General features: G+C 47.0%; 1 protein-coding gene across 5 annotated transcripts in view; it reads right to left on the bottom strand.

The window, feature by feature from the left end:
• Positions 1 to 22,794, bottom strand: part of obscnb (obscurin, cytoskeletal calmodulin and titin-interacting RhoGEF b) — a 112,178-nt gene that overhangs the window by 26,711 nt on the left and 62,673 nt on the right. For 2 of the 5 annotated variants that reach the window (XM_066716242.1, XM_066716243.1), the window contains exons 50-70: positions 22,526 to 22,792; positions 21,780 to 22,046; positions 21,073 to 21,339; positions 20,327 to 20,593; positions 19,619 to 19,885; positions 18,693 to 18,959; positions 17,947 to 18,213; positions 17,319 to 17,585; positions 16,762 to 17,028; positions 13,390 to 13,659; positions 12,805 to 13,071; positions 12,232 to 12,507; positions 11,777 to 12,046; positions 10,934 to 11,212; positions 9,522 to 9,779; positions 7,732 to 7,998; positions 5,304 to 5,576; positions 3,900 to 4,166; positions 3,238 to 3,513; positions 2,429 to 2,701; positions 806 to 1,096 (exon numbers count right to left, since the gene is read on the bottom strand). In XM_066716242.1, coding sequence (XP_066572339.1) covers positions 806 to 1,096; positions 2,429 to 2,701; positions 3,238 to 3,513; positions 3,900 to 4,166; positions 5,304 to 5,576; positions 7,732 to 7,998; positions 9,522 to 9,779; positions 10,934 to 11,212; positions 11,777 to 12,046; positions 12,232 to 12,507; positions 12,805 to 13,071; positions 13,390 to 13,659; positions 16,762 to 17,028; positions 17,319 to 17,585; positions 17,947 to 18,213; positions 18,693 to 18,959; positions 19,619 to 19,885; positions 20,327 to 20,593; positions 21,073 to 21,339; positions 21,780 to 22,046; positions 22,526 to 22,792 — 5,670 coding nt within the window. The remainder of the gene's footprint in view (positions 1 to 805; positions 1,097 to 2,428; positions 2,702 to 3,237; positions 3,514 to 3,899; positions 4,167 to 5,303; positions 5,577 to 7,731; positions 7,999 to 9,521; positions 9,780 to 10,933; positions 11,213 to 11,776; positions 12,047 to 12,231; positions 12,508 to 12,804; positions 13,072 to 13,389; positions 13,660 to 16,761; positions 17,029 to 17,318; positions 17,586 to 17,946; positions 18,214 to 18,692; positions 18,960 to 19,618; positions 19,886 to 20,326; positions 20,594 to 21,072; positions 21,340 to 21,779; positions 22,047 to 22,525; positions 22,793 to 22,794) is intronic. The other 3 variants (XM_066716245.1, XM_066716244.1, XM_066716246.1) reach the window with 3 other exon arrangements.

Raw genomic sequence — 22,794 nt, 5'->3', positions numbered from 1 at the left:
AGTGCAGCGAAGCAAATGTGCTTCATCAGCTTGTGGTCCATGAGATGTAGCTCTAGCTGCTGAAACAGACACTGAACTTCCCTGAATGGAACTCGATGAAGCTTTGATCAATCGCACTGAGAGTTAAAATGACAATCTGACTTCCTACAGAGGAAATTGGATAGAAAAATAAATACATAACTCCCTCAAATTTCCCTGGCGCAGCAGTAGCAAACCCTGGTCATAATTCACTCTCGAAAGAAGGTTGAGTACGATCAAATAAAAAACAGAAATCCTTGTTTATACCTGTGTTATGATGTGATTGTAAGCACTGGTGTGTTTGTCCCTTATGAGATATGGTATTGTCGCGTCAATGACGGGGAATGAAAGCGGACGGCTGTTCTGCAGGCTCACCGCCAGTGAGCAGCAGAGAGGTTTTTGTGGGACAGTGAGGTGAAACAGGCAGTCTCTGATTGAGATCACCTCCTTGGATCACTCAGTTATTAATGAACACCAAACAAGCATGAGTCGAATGGCCTCCTCTCATTTGTAAACTTTCTTTTGTTCTTATGTTCTTATGAGATTTGAGGGAGGTACAGAGGTCTGCCAAGGGCCAGTCAAGGCTGACATTCAGGGATAACTGAATCTGATCAACTGGAAACTAGGGGAAATACTCCTTGTGAAGTTTCTGTAAACTACCAGATTATCCCTTTGGGGGAACCCTACTGCTTTCGTTTGTGTTGAAGAGTGTTTTTGGACCTTGCTGAATAAAACACCACAGCCGAGGCGTGCATGCGCAGTGCTACAGCAGCGCGGAGCCTCTCACCTAGCTGGACAGTTTGCGGTAAATGGACTGGCTCCCCAGTGCCAGCACGGTTCACCGCTGCCACCCGGAATCGGTACCCCATCCCGGGGATGAGGTTGTCCACCACAAACTCTGTGCTCCGAATGGGCTCCGTGTGGCACGGCAACCAGAGCACACTGTCGGCCAATCGCATCTCTACTCGGTAGCCCAGGATGGGCCCGCCCCCATCGCTGAGGGGCGTGAACCAGGACAGCGTCACCGATTGGCTGGACTTACTCACCAGCTCTGGATCCTCAGGGGGGTCAGGCAGTGCTGGGGGGGGAGGGGGTTAGGTTAACTGGGAAGTTGGAAAATAAACCAACTGGTCTACCAGGGGAGAGATTATACACTGAGGGGCAGCTCTCTGAAGAAATCCTAATCCGGCTTTATCCAGATATGCGGTGGAGGATGTCCAGTATAATTTAACACAACTGACAGCTGAGAGGCCAGCGTAGGTTACCCTGTGGATCACTCTGAGATCTCCTGCTGATGCTGCCCTTGAGCCCTGCGAGAGGGTGCTGGTTACAGCATCGTCTCGTCCATCATGACAAAATGGTGCAGAAGAGACATCTCTCATGGTCACCACAATCCCCAAATTCTGGCCAACCCTAATCAGGGCCAGCTGCAGTGTCTTCAGTTTTTCCTTACTTCCACCTGAAATCATAACCACCTAATTCAAATTACTGGCCTTCTTCACAGCTCTTCGGGTGTTGGCCACTTATCAAGACACATGAAGTCTGCTAGATTGTGAAACCCTAGCTTAACAAGTCTGTGCTGTAATGAGGGCAAACACTGTTAATAATATCATTATTCATGTAGTGTTTAGTCAATGCACCGCTACAGATCAGAGAGTAGCTCAAGGATTTGAAAATGATTGTGGGTTTCTTTACAACTCTGGATGTTTATTTCATTTGAGGATTGTATTTATCCTGTACTGATGCATGTGTAGCCTTGAGAAAAATTGCCTGTGTTTCTGTAAAGCACTGCAGTGGCTATGTAAGTATAGGATTAAAGAAAGTCTGCTTATTTTGAGGCACTGGTTGATGGGACACTGAGACGATGAAAGAAAATCACAATTATAATGTATAATTATGCAATCATTATTTTAAAAGATGCTTTGGTGGGAGGTTATTGTTGAATACGAGAGTATGTTAATGAATGAATGAATGAATGAATGAATGGACAGGTGAGTAGGGTGATGTTTTCTTCCACTGACTTTCATATGAATTCAAACTTATCCTTCCAGCTGGGTGTGAAAAAACTGTTTTCCCCGAGGGGCACAATTCACAGCCCTGCCCACATAATGACCAAACACCGTCATCGCTACGCCACTTCCAACTGTTCAGCTCTGCAACAGATGCACTGAAAAAACATCTTCATTTAAAGCACGAAAGAAGGCGGATAATGATCTACTCCTTTTAACCCTCTGTTTGGATTGGGCCGGACATTTTCAATTTCCTCTCCATTGTATTGTCTTCAGCGGCCAATGCAGCTGCTACATGACGTCACCAGACGAAGGGCTATTTACTCCAAGTATACTAATATACTAATCGAAGGTTTTGCAGCAACATAGCCGGGTAAACAAACACAGGAGCAGCAGCTTACCGATGACAGTCAGTTTGGCGCTGGAGATGGCGTCCCTGGCAGCGAAAGTCACCTCCTTCGTGTGGTGTGGCCGGGCTTGCCGGAGAATGAGGTGGTAGGAGCTGCCATCTGCCTGCAGCACCCAGGTGTCGTCGGCTCTGATCTCGGAGCCGTTCAAGTACCAGGTGACCTCGCTGATGGGCACAGGCTCACTCAGCACGCAGGTGAACTCTGCCCGCTCGCCCACCGCCACCTCCACGTCCTCCAGCGGCCGCAGGACATGCAGCTGCCAGCCTGGGGGCACCAGAGACATGCACTGCGTTATCGGCAGGTTGACTGAGCTAAATATACCTACAAATGTGCTAGCTGCCAGAAATAACTTAGGAACGGTTGTACTGTATCTATATCAGTTTCCCCTTGATTCTTGAGCTGAAGCCCAGGGCGTTGCACCCAGTTGTGCGACACATTACAGTTGCCATGCTAGTGAAGACTACAGACTTCTAAACTTCAGTTATTCAATGCTTAAGGATTTGTGTGCAGGGGAAACAACGGACAATAAATCACATTGAAATCATAAGAATGTTAAAAACCCTGATAAATCTCAGGAGACTGAATGCAATGCAGAGTGCAAATGTACCCTGGGAAACTCATATGACTTTCTCAGAACCGAGTCCACTCCATGGACAAGTCAATCGGTGTCAACGAAATACCACACATTTCAAAATAGAGGTCTGGAACCTGTTCCCGGTGCCAGAGGTTAGTGAGAGAACCGAGTTGCGGTTCAGTAACTCGTGTTGCGACGCGTGCGGGCGGGGAGTGCAGATGGGTACCTCTGACAGTCAGGAAGGCGGAGGAGATGGCGTTGCCCGCCAGGAAGGTGACCCGGCAGCTGTCCTCGGGGCGCAGGTCTTTGAGCAGCAGCAGGTGCCGACGGCCGCTCTCAAACACCACCATCTCGGTGTTCTCGGATTCCCGCGCCGGCTGGTCGTCGATCAGCCAGCGGTAGTCCTGCAGCTCGGGCCGGGACAGCGAGCACTCGAACAGGGCCTCCCCACCGTCCAGCGTGTCCACGCTCTCCAGGCCCTGGATGATGTCGATGGGCTTGGCTGCGGGCGACAGAGCAGATTTGCACGTTAGTTGCGCGGGGGAAGAGCCGGCCTACTGAGTCACGAGGACCCACTCGGTGTGAGGAGCCAGAGGAGACAGGCGATGACATCCATCTACATCCTCTACTGTGCAGCCAGGGCTGAAGACGTGAAGCGGGTGGAGGAGGCGTAATCGGAGAGGATACCCATCAAGAGGGAGACGGACACGGGTGCAGCACTGTGTGAGTCGCAACGCCACAGTGGAAGAACCTCCTTTCTCACAGAGGGGAGGAGGAAGTGGATGAGGGTGGGGGTGGTTAGTGGTGATGGGGGGAGTATGTGAGTTGCTTGGCATGGTTCTGGCTCTCGCTCTCCCTCTCTTCGCCGGGGGCTGGCGAAGAGCTCACCTTGGACATCGAGCAGGGCCACCACACTGGTGCCTTCGGCCTCGCACAAGTACGTCCCCCTGTCCTCCAACACGGCGCGGCTGATGCGCAGCCTGGCCACGTTCCAGTCCTGCTCCACCTGGACCCGGTGGCCATCGGGCAGCAGCAGCTTTCCGTTCTTTGTCCAAGTGGCCTGGACAGGCCTGGAGTACTGGCAGATCAACTCCACCGCTTGATCCTCTTCCACCTGCGCGTCCTCCATGGCGCTCACTACCTCCACCGTGGGATCTGTTGGCCGACATGTCAGTGAGGACATGCACCACACCCGGACAGCGCTCAGCCAAACGCAACAAGGCCAGAGGGCCAAGCTCACGTGCGTGGCCAGGGCCAGCCTCTCAGAAGCAAGTGGGCAGGGAGATGTGCGGTGGAGGTGGAGGTGGAGGTGGTGATGGATGTGGGGGATGAGGTTCAGAGCCCAAGTGGAGGGTTAGAAAGTTTTAGCGTTGTGAAGGATTTAGGGAAAAAGGAAGCGCGGAGGATCACAGAAGCTAGGATCAGGATCCGGAGACAGGGAGATTAAACAAAGTGCTGCATGTTTTGCTAGCTGTTGTTTTATTACTCTTATCATTATTTGTTGATTGGTTATGATTTCATTCTCCCGTTCAACATGTCAAAATTAAAAGGCTGATCTTTTCACTGACATATTTTGGACCGACCCCAAATGCTTAAACCTTCTGATATCTACTCTAGAAACCCTTTGGATTCCTCCGATTCTGAAATATTCATATTCATTAAGGAATGTTGTTTATCGATGAGTTCTTAATCTATACCAGCATCTTTTCAGCAAAGCCGACACAATGATTCAGCCATGAACTTCAGACGTTATATATTACTGACAGACAGTGAGTTTGGCCACATAAACTGCCACATATTCACATGGCAATGGGTCAGAGCCTGAACTGAGCTGTAAAGCTACGTATGTCATGATAGGGCTGAAACCTAAAGCATGTGAAGCTCTTTTATTAGCCTTTGGCAAAACATTTTTAACTCAAGTCAGATCTATACATATATAACCAGAAGGCCCACTCATGCGTTTAGAAGGCACAAAACATCAATGTTAACACAGTTAGCTGTCAAGCCTCTTATCAGCATTTTAAGCAGCAAGAGTTATTAACCTTTTACAGACTGGGCGCCTGGGTAGAAAACTGAGTCCTAACAATTCATTTATTCCATTTGTTTCATTCATAGCAAATTAAACACAATTTGAGTTTCACAGAAAGAAAGAGAGATTCTTACTGGGTGTTCTATTAAAGTACATAAATCAAATTTTGATTACTAAATCCCTAGAAATTGCAAGGCCCCATGCAAAAGGGTTAACCAAGGTTGCTCTCCCTCTGTCCTTCTCACTCGCTCTCTCTCCAATACCTTTGACTAATAATTTGGCGGAGGAGATGAGGCTCCCGGCTCTGAATGTCACCGTGCCCGAGTCGTCGGCCGCCAGGTTCTTTAGGGTGAGAGTGTGCACCTTGCCATCGACAACGGCTATCTCGTTGCAGGGGCTGCTCTGAAGGGGGGAGCCATCCAGCCACCACTGCACCTCCCTCACCCCCCTGCGAGACAGCTGGCAGGAGAACAGAGCCTGCTCCCCCACAAACACATCCGTGTTCTTTAAGGGCGACACTATCCGCACCTCTCCCTCTGTGGAGCAAGGAGAGAGACCCCTCAGGCAGTGAACTGCGCCTGCCCACCCAGCTCTCAGTGTTTCACCACATATGACACGAGAACAGTGTTGTTCTTTTGTAAATGTCATTTGACAATGTTATTTTACACATCTTGAGAACGTCGCCTGGAGTCTACAAATGTGTGTCACCACAAATAAATTTGTTCTAAGATCGATTTAATACAATGTTGCCACAACATTATTTGCTGATCTGAGAAGTGCCTCCGTCTAACAGATCTCCCTCTGTGTGTGTGTTCTCTGTCTGTCTCAGTGCACATAAAAGACAGTTGTCTTTAAACACATGGCTACAGTGCCGTCTGTTTTTGACTCATTGGAAATTCAAATTGTAAACAAATGTGTTTTAAGAAAAGTTGCAGTTTATTTGGAAGAATGTATTTGAAACATGTTTTGCTAACTCAATGCTTTTCAGTGCACAGTAGTTAAGCTAAAGCCAATCTGTATGCATATTCTCTTCAAAGCAGCATAGTTTGGTTTCAAAATCTTATAAACATTGCTTTACTGGAGCGCAAAGACATGCTTGCTCTGCTCAGCACTGGGTCGACTTCCCAGATCGTTTCTTCTTTATCGCAATGACTGGAGGACAGTTCATGTCCAGATCAAGTTCAGATCAGGTCCAATGCTCTAATACTGGCAGTGGAAGAGCTTTTCATTCACAATAAGAAGAATGTTTCCAAACATAAATGGAAAACAGTAAGGAGAGTCCCATGTGAATCCAGCGTCACAAGCCTGTCAATACAGTAGAGAAGCCAGACACTTGAGCACCCTTCCTAAGGTGAAGAGATATTAAGAACATAAGCATGTTTAGAAAATTAAAGGAGGTCATCTTGCTTATTGGAGCTGATGAAATCCAGATGTTTAATCCAGTGGTTTCTTGAAGGCACCCAGAGAGTTCACTCCTTGACTTATTAGTTTGTTTCTATTCCACCACAACTCTTTTTGTGGGACCACAACAGTCTGTCTGTCCCCTGGTTGACACCCCGGTTCCTCCTCCAATTGACAGGACAAAGCAAAACAACCCTCCTCAAATCTGTCAGTTTCTGAAGGGCAAGCTTGTGTTTTCAATAGAGTCTTTAATAATATGGGCAGAAAGAAGGGGATCTAAGTCTACAAAAACATCCCGAATTTTGTATAATTTCTTAAATTAAGCATAATCTATGGACTGAGTATCTCTTCCTGCTTTTGGTCTCTGAGACACGGTCTTCTGTTTCAGAGCTTGGTATTGCTTAATCTCCTCAGGATTGTGAGTGAAACATCTTCAACTTCTTTCATGACCAAAGAGCCAAGTCAACCTTTACCTTGTTGATGAAAACAGAAGGTGCTGCTGCTCTTACACTTGAAGGACTGTGCTGAGGGAGGATCAATCATTTGGGCACTTGCACTTCTCTTGCTGTTTTAATTTGAATCCATTCGCATCTCATTGGTACTTGAGAAAATATTCTCTCTAGATCTCAGCACCTCTACCTGTTTGCGATACACGGGATATCCTTTGGAAAGCTGTGTTTAGAAGACCCTGTCTGGTTAAATGTGGGAAGTCATGGTTTTGAAAGATCTGTACACTGTGCGAAAGGTTAGGTTGTGATTGCAACCCTGGTTATCTGAATGAGAAAGATAACTGAAATCCTGTAATTTTAAGACAAAACCGCATAAAAACAATAATAACAAAAAAGATCGTATTTATAGGTCGCAATATAAGCTTATTAAACTTTGGAGTACTCAACACAGTTGAGAAGATAAAATAAACAATCACTTCTGAGGAAAAATATGAATTGCTAAATCGGCCTACATAAGCAGAAAAGAACAGTGCCATAGAATTGCTGATGTTCACCTGATGTTATTGTATTTCAGAAATGTATACTAATAGAATTTGGAAATGATTGAAAGGGGTGATTATACAGTGTTATTCGCATACTTAAGACTTTTTTTTTTAAATAATCCCCATAATGTCAGTGCAGGAAACCCACACTAGGAATGGCTATTGCTCCCAGCCTCTTTGAAATCCAGTTTGGGAGGGGTTAGGACGTATCCCCGTGTGTGTGTTATAAATCAAGATTTGAAGACTGCATGATGATTAGGGTGATGATTACGATTATCATCTCTTATATTTGGGTTTACCTTGCACTGCAACAGAAGCAGTAGTCAGCTGGTCTCCTGTATCACACGTGTAGTAGCCATTGTCCTCCGGCTCCAGGTCGTGAATCAGTAACTCGTAGACAGCGCCCTGCTGCTTCATCTCGTACTTGTCACTGGGCTGCAGCACCACTCCTCCCTTCCTCCACTCCACCGCGGCCCCCGGCTTGGAGAGCTCGCAGCACAGGGTGACCATGCCCCCCTCCTCAGCCTCCTGGTTCTGCAGCTCCTGCCTGAAAAACGCAGGCAACGCTGCAAATGGGAACAGACACAAGGTTATCAAACAGCACAGGGACTGCGATGCCTCGGACTGCGGTACGGCCTTCAATTGCTGCTGTATGAATTCTTCTTCAAGGACAATTTTGCCATTCTGCTCTTTGCTGTTTTGGTATTATGCTCCAATCTGTATTTTATGTATGGTATGGTATGTATGGTTGTTAGTGGAGTTCCACAGGGATCAGTACTAGGGCCTGTGGTTTTTCTAATCTATATTAATGATCTGGACTCTGGGATAGTTATTTGCAGATGATACTAAAATAGGTGGCTCAGCAGATACAATCTTGGCAGCACAGGCTATTCAGAGGGACTTAGATAATATTCAGTTGTGGGCTGACATCTGGCAAATGAAATTCAATGTGGACAAGTGCAAGGTATTACATGCAGGTAACAAAAATGTCCACTATAATTACACTATGGGAGGAATAGAACTAGATGAAGTAACGCATGAGAAAGACCTAGGAGTCTATGTGGACTCCTCACTTTCTCCATCCAAACAATGTGGGGAAGCAATAAAAAAGGCAAACACAATGCTAGGGTATATTGTCAAAAGTGTAGAATTGAGAACAAGGGCAGTGATGTTCAGACTGTACAATGCACTAGTTAGAGCTCATCTGGATACTGTGGACAGTTCTGGGCTCCACACTTCAAGAAAGATATCGCTGCTCTAGAGGCAGTTCAGAGGAGAGCAACCAGACTTATTCCAGGTCTGAAGGGAATGTCCTACTGAGAGACTGAGGACCTGGACCTTTTCACCCTGGAACAGAGGAGACTACGTGGGGACTTGATCCAAGTCTTCAAAATCATGAAAGGCATCGACCACATCAAACCAGAGGAGCTTTTCCAGATCAGCAGGGACACACGGACCCGGGGACACAAATGGAAATTGGGCTTCAAGGCATTCGAGACAGAAAACAGGAGACACTTCTTCACACAGAGAGAAGTCACAATCTGGAATAAACTACCCAGCGATGTGGTTGAAGCTGAAAGTTTGGGAACATTTCAAAATAGACTGGATAGGATCCTTGGATCACTTAGATATTAATGAACACCAAACGAGCACGATGGGTCGAATGGCCCCCTCTCGTTTGTAAACTTTCTTATGTTCTTATGTTCTTATTCGTGAAAATGTGCCGGTGAAATGCTGTAAATATCATATCGTGTATTGATTATGTTGTATGCTGGCAAATTCTGGACATCACCTTGGCAACAGGTGTTCCATAAAAAAACTAAACTAATGACAATAAATAACCAAACAAATGAATTAATTAATGAATTAATTAATGAATGTGGGAGGATTCCCACTCAACCACATCAGGATTACTCATGATTACTTACAAATAAAGAATAGATACAATAGATACTGACTAACCTACACATCTCCTCTGAGTTCTTCATAAGATATGACAATAATGGGAGACCACTGCAGTCCAATTGATTATTTTAATGATTTCTATTGTTTGCATCTTCTTCCCCCCCCCCCACCAGGAGTCCCTTACCTTCCACTGTCAACACCGCACTGCTCTGCTCATCCCTTGTGTCACAGGTGTATCTTCCAGCATCCCCTGCTTCCACCCTGTGGATGAGGAGCTGGCTGAGCAGCCCTTCCTCTCTGATCTCGTACTTGTCGCTGGGCCGGATGGTCCTGTTGTCTTTGCTCCAAACGACTCTGGTCCCTGCCTCCGAGGTCATGCACGTCAGGACCGCCGTCTCGCCCTCCTGAGCAGCTGTGTCCCGGGGCTTCTCCCTGACCAGGACTGAGCGCCAAGGGACACAACCAAGAGCCCGTGTTAGAGGGGCCCCCAACAGAGTCTGGGCACAGAGGAGTCTATGGTATGTCTATCCATGATGCAAACACATCACTCTGGAAATCACTTTCCCCATCTCAGACACAGTCAAATCCTTGCTCGATGTTTATGGTTTCATTTGACTAGAAATACAGTAACAGTGACAGCCCTATAGCCTGGCGATACTCCAGTATGAATATCAACATATGAAGCCAATGAAGCTTTATGAAGCCAATTCCACTCTGGCGGGAGGCCAGTGCATCAGCATTTTAGTGACATACATCACAGACCAGAATCGTTCAATTTGCGAAACTGAAACACAGCATTTTCAGCATTTCAACGGAAACCGGTGAGTGTGATGGGCTGAGATGACGTAACTGGGACAGGCGTGATGAAGTGAAGTGGGGGGGGGGTAAAATGGTCCACTCTCGGGCTAGAATACACCCATCTCCGAAACTGAGATGGTCGATCATGCTATTCTTTTACATCTGTTGTGTACGACTCATGAGACAGACAAATGAAAGTGCACATCTGCTGAAGACAACAGCACTTCCACTATTTACACAGAATCAGATTTATATATTTATTTTTCGGTACTTGTAATAGCACTTTTAGGATTGCACAATTTCTTTACCTATCTTGCATGATAGTTTCTACAGCTGACTTTGTGATTCCTGTAGGGGTGTATTCACAAATACACACCTGCCTACATTACTCTAAATTAGTCTGTATTTCAGGTTTTTTCTGAGAACATTTAAAGTTGTTTGTTGCTATTTTCGTCTGTTTGTTCGCTACATGAAATATGGCAGGGTGTGTGAGGGGAAGAATCATCCTATTAACTGCTATTAGAAATAGTCTATCCGATAAATAGGTAACAGTGATGGGCTGAGAAGACAAAGACAACAAGGAAGAGCTAAAGGAGGAAATGCACAGTGATGAGAAGCTGAGAAGGTGCGGGGCGCAGGGCGGGGCGGGCAGGGAGGAACTGGGCACAGAGGACAACAGTGGCACACAGATGCTGAGGAGATGAAGACGCTGGTTAGCCCTCGGGGTGGAGGAGGACAATGGGCTGCTGATGGAGAGGGCTGAACATGGGAGAGAGCCCTCGTGGATGATGTTTCTACCTGTGGGTTTCTCCTGCACCACCAGGCTGGCGGTGGATCTCTGCTCCCCTACGACAAAAGCCACCGTGCCCATCTCCCCCATGGTCACTTTCTTCAGCACCAGGGAGTGCACCTTCCCGTCGGAGCTGATCTCGTTCAGGTCGTTGTTCTTGAGGACCGTGGACTCCAGCCACCACTGCCCGTCTGTCACCCCCATGTGGGACACCTCACACACAAAGCAAGCGTCCCCCCCCACACGCACACTGACGTCCTGCAGGCCCACAGTGATCTGCACATGCTCTGTAAGGGAAGGTTCAGGACAGAACAGCGGTAAAGCAAAAAGCCAAAAGATTAGATAAAGCTAAAAGCTGGAACAGTGACCAGAGAAGAAAAACACACTTGAAAACAGCAAAACTTGAGGTGTCGACAGAAAGACAGGCCTTTTCAGGAGCTTTCACACAGCATGCACAACACATACACGATTAAGATGCAACACATTCAGAACATTCCTGGGAACGAATTAAAATACTGTCGTAAATTCCTCGATCGCCGGCTTCTCTGTGTGAAAACGACAGCGTGGCTCACAGCAGTGTCGGGGGTGTAAAGGAGACACGCATGCATGTTTTCATAAGTCCTGGATTTGGCAGAAACCCGATGATCGCCCACAGGAACAATCTGAGCAATTCTGCAGCGTGACGAGGATCAGCTGGAAACCTAGTTTAGTCCATCCACCGCTTCACTACCCTCAAGTCTTAAACCCATGAGAAAACTAATGGAACGAGAAAGGTACAAAAATGAAATAATAATAAATAAATGTGCGTTCCCGACTAGTGTATTGTAGTTGTCCGCTGTGGCGTGCCGTACCTTTAATCGTGACCATGGCTGTGCTTTGCTGGTCCCCGGTGTCACAGGTGTACTCCCCCGCGTCCTCAGGCTTCAGGTTGTGGATGACTAAGACGACAGTGCTGCCCCTCTGCTGCAGGGTGTACTTGTCCCCCTGAGAGAGGGTTTCCCCGTCCTTCCTCCAGGTGACAGGGGCGCCCGCACGGGACAACTCGCAGCGCAGGAAGGCGTTCTCCCCCTCCTTCAACTCCTGGCTCTCCAGCTTCTTCTTAAACACCACTGGCGGGGCAGCTGCCGTGACAAGGCCGCAGTGTTTAAGCACCAATCCATATCCGTTTTTGTAACCTTTTTAAAAACACTGGGCACAAATCCATCTTAAGGATGAAAACGAGACACATAGGTAGTCCTAATACAGGTGCAGCGAGGAGGGATAACCACCCCTGAATGGCCGCAGCGCCCCCCCCACAGTTACCCACCTGTGACAGCAAGCTCCGAGGTGGAGGAGCAGCTCCCCGCCGAGAAGCTCACGGCGCCCGAGTCGTCCAGGGTGACCTTGCGCAGCGTCAGGGTGTGGACGCAGCCGCCCCTCTCCACCCCGATCTCATTCATCTCGTTGTGCTGCAGGGGCACGTCCCCCAGCTTCCACTGCACCCCCTTCACACAGGGCTGGGACAGCTCCGCCGAAAACTGCGCGTCTTCGCCCATGAACACTGACACGTTCCTCAGCTCCCTCACTAGCGAGACGACGGGCTCTGCAGGGAAGGACATGGTCATGCAATGGGCACACTGATCAGCTCTCACCCCGAAACCAGTCTGTCTCACCCTCACTAACCCTGACCCTCACCCTGTTATATATTTGATTAACAGCAGAACTCAGATGAAGTGCATCAGGATGAATGTGTTCATACATCAATCAATTAAGAAATGGTGCCCATTATTGTAGAGTTCGACCAAAACATTACTAAAAGAAGGCACACGCAAAACAATAAAATCATACGAAGACCACTCAAACACCAATCGGCGCGTCTCTCACTCTTCACTTCATGTACCGTGGACGATGACGGACGCCGTGGATTGCTGGTCGCCCGTGTCGCAGGTGTAGTTTGCCGCATCCTCGGGCTGCAGATCGTAGATCACCAGCTCGGCCACTCTTCCCTTCACCGACATCCCGTACTTGCCGCTGGGCTGCAGCACGGTCTCCCCTTTCCTCCACTCCACGGTGGCTCCATCCTGGGAGAGCTCACAGCGCAGGGTGGCGGTGCCACCCTCCTCAGCCTCCTGGTTCTGCAGCCAGCGGGTGAACAGCACATCAAAGGCTGGGCATCAGGAAGAGAAATACAGCAATCAGGGTCTGGTAAAGTTTTATATCAGTTGTGCACTTATGTGACTTAAGTCCACTGAAAGGCACTCTACGAGAGGGAAATGATCGGCGGCTGTTTGCCATGATGCCAACGTTTCCTTTAGTAGCGTGTGTGACTGAAGGGAGGTGGTGCTCTCTGCATTGTGCCCCTATGCTGCAGTGCGTCACATCTCGCCAATCTCACTAGCCACAGAAGAAAATCATTCTCGTTGCACAGGTCATGTCAAGCTGCAGGCCTGTGCAAGGCGGAGGGACTGGAGCAGTGCTGTCTCACCTCTGACTGTGAGCTCGGCGGAGGACGTGTGGGGCCCCACGCTGAAGACCACCGTGCCCGAGTCCTCCTGCGTCACTTTCTTCAGGGTCAGGGTGTGCAGCTTCCCTTCTACGCCGATGTCGTTCATCTCGTTGCACTGCAGGGGGACGCCCTGCAGGGTCCACTGCACTTGGGACGCGTTGGCGTGGGAGACCTGGCACTGGAACACGGCGTTCTCCTCCTCCCGCACGGTGAGGCTGCGCAGCCCCTGCACGATGGTGACGTCCCGCTCTGTGAAAACCACAATCGGTCACCCCCTGCCGAGGAAACATCATGCAGAACCAGACCACAAGCGCCACAAGAGAGTCTGTAGCGTGAAACCCTCATGGGCTATGCTTATGGACATTACTGAAGAGACATACGAAGCCTCCTACGACAAGATTTTGACCAGCATTTGGGTACAAGCAAGTTGTTTCTAACATGCACGGCTGGTGAAAGACTTGGTAGCTGCTTATTTGTGTGGCCTTCTGTGAATTTGCCTTGAGGACCACCAGAGAAACAGGACAAGTACAAGCAATAATAACTGAGAATCAATCTTTGGAAGAAGTGCATGAAATAAATCAGAGGGAAGGAAATAAAACAACAACGAATTAATCCAGTGAGCAGAGAAGAAATGGCGACGAAAGCCACTCAGTCAAGTCCAAACATAGATCCCTTTATAGAAACGATTTTTACAAGGAAAACATCAACAGCCTCCTCGAATGAGGGAGGAATTATGTCTTCCCAGTACTGAAGAACCATTAATAACTGCAACATATGCATCAATATATTTAAATTATTTGCCCGAGAGCCATTAAACCACAAATTAACTTTGATATACGAGCTCTGCAACTTTTAGATTGTTAAATGTTCCAGTTCTAGCAGTGATCACTGACGAGCTTGACTAAAGCTACATTCGATTTTAAAATCAATACACCTGTAATTCAAAAAAGGCATTAATACGCTAAATCAGAACAGACACCTATGACACATCCAATTAAATGTCAATTAAATTGTGGCCTCTTGTTACAATGGCAGACAAGCCAGAAAAGTGCATCTAGTCATTTTCTCCTTTGCCTACAAATCTGATTATAGTTCAAAGGTATTTGTATTAATACCATAGTAAAAATAGCAAGAACATTCCTGAAACGCAAACCGACAAATGGAAATATCGAAAGCACCCACAGGTGGCAAACAACATCACAGAGCAGATTCTCTCACCACTGTAAAAAGAAAAGAGACAATCACAATACTGTACAAGCTTCGTGAACCAGGGAGGAAGTCTGGCCTGTTATCATGCTTATGCAAATACATGTCATTGCAAAACACACACAGAGACCCGAAAAGGAGAGAAGAAGGTGATTCAAAGCGGCAAAATAAATTAAATGCTTTTGCTATTTGGAGTGGGTCTCCCAGGATCAGAAAAAACATGAATATTTCACGACTCTTATCTCCTACACCTACCAGCAATACAAAGCCTCTCTCTCTGTTATATTTCACACAGTATTTACAACAAATAGCAAAGCAGGTTATTTCAGTATTAATAAAACATCTTACAGATAAATTAAAGCAGCCAGTTAGCCCACTGCTCCATACTTTCCCAGTTCTCATCTCCCTAGTAATTCTACAGGTCATTTTTTAGCTATATTCTGTACTTCAATTATAAATGTGAATTTTGCAGCTACACTAAAGACACTGAATTATCATTGAGTAAGCAAAGTCAAACTAAATTGCAAATATGATGATGATGATTATTAAATATGCATCCCACAGTTATATCCACGTAATGCCCTACAGTGATTTGTGCTGGTTCGTTTGTGATATGTTAAAGATATGGGGACAGAACACTTTTTATTTATTTTTTTCTTTTTGCTTATGGGTCAAACTTTATGGTCATATATATATATATATATATATATATATATATATATATATATATATATATATATACACTCACCTAAAGGATTATTAGGAACACCATACTAATACTGTGTTTGACCCCCTTTCGCCTTCAGAACTGCCTTAATTCTACGTGGCATTGATTCAACAAGGTGCTGAAAGCATTCTTTAGAAATGTTGGCCCATATTGATAGGATAGCATCTTACAGTTGATGGAGATTTGTGGGATGCACATCCAGGGCACGAAGCTCCCGTTCCACCACATCCCAAAGATGCTCTATTGGGTTGAGATCTGGTGACTGTGGGGGCCAGTTTAGTACAGTGAACTCAAGTCAAATTCTGACTCTACCATCTGAATGTCTCAACGGAAATCGAGACTCATCAGACCAGGCAACATTTTCTTCAACTGTCCAATTTTGGTGAGCTTGTGCAAATTGTAGCCTCTTTTTCCTATTTGTAGTGGAGATGAGTGGTACCCGGTGGGGTCTTCTGCTGTTGTAGCCCATCCGCCTCAAGGTTGTACGTGTTGTGGCTTCACAAATGCTTTGCTGCATACCTCGGTTGTAACGAGTGGTTATTTCAGTCAAAGTTGCTCTTCTATCAGCTTGAATCAGTCGGCCCATTCTCCTCTGACCTCTAGCATCAACAAGGCATTTTCGCCCACAGGACTGCCGCATACTGGATGTTTTTCCCTTTTCACACCATTCTTTGTAAACCCTAGAAATGGTTGTGCGTGAAAATCCCAGTAACTGAGCAGATTGTGAAATACTCAGACCGGCCCGTCTGGCACCAACAACCATGCCACGCTCAAAATTGCTTAAATCACCTTTCTTTCCCATTCAGACATTCAGGTTGGAGTTCAGGAGATTGTCTTGACCAGGACCACACCCCTAAATGCATTGAAGCAACTGCCATGTGATTGGTTGGTTAGATAATTGCATTAATGAGAAATTGAACAGGTGTTCCTAATAATCCTTTAGGTGAGTGTAGTAGTAGTAGAGGTAGTAATTATTCTCAATTATACTATCCATATATCAGTCCATATATTCAGTGTTTCCCCCAGAAATGTCCTTGGTGGGGTGGATGGCCCATCCAGTATAATGGTGGTGGAAACACTGACATTTTTTTATTGGTCTTGACTCAGACCCTTGAGGACTCAGTCTTGACTTGCACTCGGATATGGTGGTCTCGACTACAGCACTGTCAGTAGCATACATAAATATTCTTAAGCATACAATTTCTAACTCGATATATCCCTATATGACAGGACTAGAAGAGAAATATGCCGTTAAGAGTAAGTTTACATACAAGAGCTGAGCCCCAGTGGAAAAACATAAATAAATTAGAAATCCAACCATTCTGGAGAGGAGTTAGGGTGAAAAGGACAAGAAGGATGTGGAGTTAAAGAAGTGGCTGTTTCAAGGATGAATGCATCTGTGCTTCGTCTCTTCCTACCCTGCACAGTGAGTGTGGCCAACGTCCTCTGGTCCCCGGTGTCACATGTATACTCCCCGGCATCTGCAGCCTTCAGGCCGTAAATGATCAGCTCGGTCACCACACCTTCCTGCCTCATCGCGTACTTGTCGTTGGGCTGTATAACTGTGTCGCCCTTCTTCCATTCCACGGGGGCTCCAGGTTTGGTGACCTCGCAATGCAGGGTGGCAATGCCCCCCACCTCCTCCTCCTGGCTCTCCAACTGCGTCCTGAAAAATACGGGCAGGGCTACAGGGGGCGGAGGGGGGAGATTCAGGTTAGGAGCTGCTGTAAGAGCCGATTTCCAGCAAGCAGTTCCAGTCATGTGCAAGAATCGCGCCAGTCACTTTAACTACTGCTAAAAACAAAATCTGCAACCATATCCTTGTACCACGTAACTCTTCCAAATTCATGGATCAGACAGTAAACGCAATGTACATATAACCAAGACTTCAAATGGAATACAAGTTTCAGCCACGATGCACTCCATTCAAAAGGTTGGTAAAATAGAAATGAAAAGAAGTGTTGACTTTGCCTACCCTTCACTGCCAGGTGAGCTGTGGTTTGTCGATCGCCAGTGTCACAGGTATAGTCTCCGGAGTCCTCGGGCTCTACATTGCGAATCAGCAACTGGGCACTGCAAGCCTGTTGCTGCATTTCGTACTTGGCACACGGGCAAAGATCCACTCCTCCCTTCCTCCACTGCACCAGGGCCCCAGGCTTTGAGAGCTCACAACGCAGGGTGGCACTGCCCCCCTCCTCAGCCTCCTGGTCCTGCAGCTCTTGCTTGAAAGCAACAGGTAGGGCTGACATAGAAAGAAAAGAAAAGCATTACATTATCGTTTTAAGACTGAAGACTGACCCTTTCCATGAATTAGGTGACATGGAATAGTCAAGGGGTTCCAGAAATACAAGAGCATAAAATTGCTCTATTTTTGTGAATGCCTTCATCCCTGATTTCTAAAGGCCTCCAGAGCTCCCGAAAATCTGGACCATGACTTCATTAGATGAAGGTGAAGCTTGAAGAAGTGCTCCCCAGAGTGATAATGGAAATACAAAAGTGATGATGCTTAAGACGTGTAAATGTATTTGACGTGGTGACCAGAGGGAATCAAGAGTGACTAAATGAGAATGAAAAACCATTGTCCAGCATGGGCTCCTTCCTACCATTGACTTTCAGAGACGCTGTGCTAGTCTGCCACCCCGAGTCGCAGATATAGTCCCCCATGTCCTCCAGCTTCAGATGGTGGACTAACAGCTCTATAGCGGCGCCCTCCTGCTTCAGCTCGTACTTGTCACTGGGCTGGAGCACCACTCCTCCCTTCCTCCACTCCACTGCGGCTCCTGGCTTTGAGAGCTCACAGCGCAGGGTTGCACTGCCCCCCTCCTCAGCCTCCTGGTCCTGCAGCTCTCGTTTGAAAATAACAGGCAGGGCTGGGGAATCAAATTCAGACCAAGCTTTGATCAACAGGAGGAGGACAGAATCTGCAGATGTATTTTCATCAATCTTCAGACACAAACAAGATGTATCTCTTCCAAGCGTGAGAAACTAAAACTATATTGATGATTAAATAAATAATCACAAAAGACATCCTTTATGTAAGTGTGAGGAGATATTTTCACTCTATTTCGTCTCATACATGTTTAAGTAAATGCACAGCAATCCATTGCTAGAGGTGCAACCTTGATTTTCTGCAGTACTTTTGATAAACTTCTCTCTTCTGTTTAGCTGTTCAGGGTGCCCACTATCATTACAACATGTCAGACATGAACAGGAAATCCGTGCTTGAAAAGCATGACAGTTGTGTTTGATGGAAGACAGTGACCGTGCACAAGAGGACAGTGGCAACTGGGGACACAGACAGCAGTGATGGGGATGAGCAGAGCTGATGAAGGGTGGTCCTGTATCCTACCATTGACTGTGAGGTGAGCCGTGCTCTGCTTGTCCCCGGTGTCACAGGTGTAGTCGCCCATGTCTTTGGTCTGCAGGCCACTCACTAGCAGCTCCACAGAGTGGCCCCTCTGCTTCATCTCATACTTGTCTCCAGGCTGCAGCAGCTCCCCTCCCTTCCTCCACTGCACCGGGGCTCCAGGCTTCGAGAGCTCACAGCACAGGGTGGCACTGCCCCCCTCTTCAGCCTCTTGGTCCTGCAGCTCTTGTTTGAAAACTACAGTCAGGGCTGTGGAATCAAGTTCAGACCAAGTTTGATCAACAGGAGTGTGAAAAAGACTGGAGCCTTCAAGCACAGAGATTACATTTTCCCCTCAAAAGTGATCACCACAAGCAAAAAGGACCTCATCATGCAGCTTTGTTTTCCTTACCAGTCATTTTCCTCTTTGATATACTGACACATTAGCCATGAACCCAGAATAATCGTCTCAGCCAATTCCCACATGCTATGGACGATAGCATGTAATGAAAGAATTCCCAAAACCAGCATGAGATTCCACATCTGTCATTGTGAACCATTTCAATTCCCCAGATGCTGAACTTATACTTCCACATCAGACTTACAACAAAACGTGCATGTTTCCAAACCATAAGTCACTTTCCCCCTTTTCAATTATATGCAAAAGAATATGCTATTAAAATAAATGGCATATTTAATTTCAACATCGGCTTATATCTTGATAAACAAGCTTCATCGTTTATACTACTAGTAATGGTGCGCACTATCACAACCACAGTGAAGAAAAGAGAAACATCCGTGGCTGAAAAGCATGACCGTTGTGTTTGATGGAAGATGGGAAATGTGAGCAAGAGGACAGTGGTAGCTGGCGACACAGACAGCAGTAATGGGGACGAGCAGAGCTGATGAAGGGTGGTCCTTTATCCTACCATTGACTGTGAGACGAGCCATGCTCTGCTTGTCCCCGGTATCGCAGGTGTAGTCGCCAGTGTCTTCAGGCTGCAAGCCACTAATTAACAGCTCCACAGAGTGGCCCCTCTGCTTCATCTCATACTTGTCTCCAGGCTGGAGCAGCTCCCCTCCCTTCCTCCACTGCACTGGGGCTCCAGGCTGCGAGAGCTCACAGCACAGGGTGGCACTGCCCCCCTCCTCAGCCTCTTGGTCCTGCAGCTCCCATTTGAAAACTACAGGCAGGGCTGTGGAATCACGACCATATGTCAAAATGTTAAATAAGAAATGAAGACATCCGTATAGTGCATCATTACCAGACACTGCTTAACATTAACAACAGGACCAAGCGACAGGTGTCTGCAAGAGAATGGAAACTAGAAATGGCTCAATCATATGACTTGGGAAGCAATTCATTTACCAGCAAAGCAGTTCATGGGACAAGCAATGATCACCTTATTTCTTCTGAAGTCCTATATTAAGCATCACTTTCTGTTATCAGCATGTGTGACCTTGGCAATGCAAACCAACGATGGAGCCTAGTCTTAGAAGGAATGGAGTTGATAGGTTTACAGAAACTGAAGTCTTCGAAATCCACAGCATCATGAATTCGAGACAGCGAACAAACGGAATCAGGTGAGACTAAATGAGAATGGAAAAACCATTGTCCAGCATGGGCTCCTTCCTACCATTGACTTTCAGAGACGCTGTGCTAGTCTGCCACCCCGAGTCGCAGATATAGTCCCCCATGTCCTCCAGCTTCAGATGGTGGACTAACAGCTCTATAGCGGCGCCCTCCTGCTTCAGCTCGTACTTGTCACTGGGCTGGAGCACCACTCCTCCCTTCCTCCACTCTACTGCGGCTCCAGGCTTCGAGAGCTCACAGCGCAGGGTTGCACTGCTCCCCTCCTCAGCCTCCTGGTCCTGCAGCTCTCGTTTGAAAATAACAGGCAGGGCTGGGGAATCAAATTCAGACCAAGCTTTGATCAACAGGAGGAGGACAGAATCTGCAGATGTATTTTCATCAATCTTCAGACACAAACAAGATGTATCTCTTCCAAACGTGAGAAACAAAAACTATATTGATGATTAAATAAATAATCACAAAAGACATCCTTTATGTAAGTGTGAGGAGATATTTTCACTCTATTTTGTCTCATACATGTTTAAGTAAATGCACAGCAATCCATTGCTAGAGGTACAACCTTGATTTTCTGCAGTACTTTTGATAAACTTCTCTCTTCTGTGCAGCTGTTCAGGGTGCCCACTATCATTACAGCATGTCAGACATGAACAGGAAGTCAGTGGCTGAAAAGCATGACAGTTGTATTTGATGGAAGACTGGGACCGTGCACAAGAGGACAGTGGCAACTGGGGACACAGACAGCAGTGATGGTGAAGAGCAGAGCTGATGAAGGGTGGTCCTGTATCCTACCATTGACTGTGAGGCGAGCTGTGCTCTGCTTGTCCCCGGTGTCGCAGGTGTAGTCGCCCATGTCTTTGGTCTGCAGGCCCCTCACTAACAGCTCCACAGAGTGGCCTCTCTGCTTCATCTCATACTTGTCTCCAGGCTGGAGCAGTTCCCCTCCCTTCCTCCACTGCACCGGGGCTCCAGGCTTCGAGAGCTCACAGCACAGGGTGGCACTGCCCCCCTCTTCAGCCTCTTGGTCCTGCAGCTCCCATTTGAAAACTACAGGCAGGGCTGTGGAATCACGACCATATGTCAAAATGTTAAATAAGAAATAAAGACATCCGTATAGTGCATCATTACTAGACACTGTTTAACATTAATCAACGGTAAAAAAGCGACAGGTGTCAGCAGGAGAATGGAGAGAGAACTAAAAATGGCTCGATCATTTGACTTGAGAAGCAATTAATTTACCAGCGAAGCAATTAATGGGACAAGAAATTATCACCTTATTTCTACTGAAATCTTATCTTAAGCATCACTTTCTATTGCCAGCACGTGTGACATTGGCAGTGCAAATCAACGATGGATAAAAAGCCTAGTCTCAGTAGGTTTAGATTAATTGAATGGTCTTAGAAATCCACAGTGTCATGGATTCAACACAGTGAACAAACGGAATCAGGTGAGACTGAATGAGAATCAAGAACCACTGTCCAGCACGGGCTCCTTCCTACCATTGACTTTCAGAGACGCTGTGCTAGTCTGACACCCCGAGTCGCAGATATAGTCCCCCATGTCCTCCAGCTTCAGATGGTGGACTAACAGCTCTATAGCGGCACCCTCCTGCTTCAGCTCGTACTTGTCACTGGGTTGGAGCACCACTCCACCCTTCCTCCACTCGACCGTGGCTCCTGGCTTTGAGAGCTCACAGCGCAGGGTGGCACTGCCTCCCTCCTCAGCCTCCTGGTCCTGTAGCTCTTGTTTGAAAACTACAGGCAGGGCTAGGGAATCAAGTTCAGACAAAGTTTGATCAACATGAGAACAGAATCTGCAGACACAGACATGACTTATCTCCCCCAAAAGGGAACAGCAAAACCACATTGATAACATCATACTTCATCCACAAAGCCAGACTATCACAAAATACATCCTTAATGAAATTGTGAGGGGATATTTTCCAGGATGATTTCACTATTTAATCTCATACATATTTAAATAAATGCACAGCAATCCATTGCTAGAGGTAGCAACCTTGATTATCTTCTGAACTTCTAATAAACTTATATTTTCTGTGCAGCTGTTCAGGGTGCCCACTATCATTACAGCGGTACAGACTTGAATAGGAAACTAGGGCTGAAAAGCATGACCGTTGTGTTTGATGGAAGATGGGAAATGTGCACAGGAGGACAGTGGTAGCCGGGGACACACACAGCAATGATGGGGACCAGCAGAGCTGATGAAGGGTGGTCCTGTATCCTACCATTGACTGTGAGGCGAGCCATGCTCTGCTTGTCCCCGGTGTCGCAGGTGTAGTCGCCAGTGTCTTCAGGCTGCAAGCCACTCACTAACAGCTCCACAGAGTGGCCTCTCAGCTTCATCTCATACTTGTCTCCAGGCTGCAGCATCTCCCCTCCCTTCCTCCACTGCACTGGGGCTCCAGGCTTCGAGAGCTCACAGCACAGGGTGGCACTGCTCCCCTCCTGGGCCTCTTGGTCCTGCAGCTCTTGTTTGAAAACTACAGGCAGGGCT

Source organism: Amia ocellicauda, chromosome 2 (assembly GCF_036373705.1).
Source record: "Amia ocellicauda isolate fAmiCal2 chromosome 2, fAmiCal2.hap1, whole genome shotgun sequence".
Lineage (NCBI taxonomy): Eukaryota > Metazoa > Chordata > Actinopteri > Amiiformes > Amiidae > Amia > Amia ocellicauda.
Note: the sequence above shows the minus strand (reverse complement) of the source record. Positions and strands in the feature narration are given on the sequence as shown.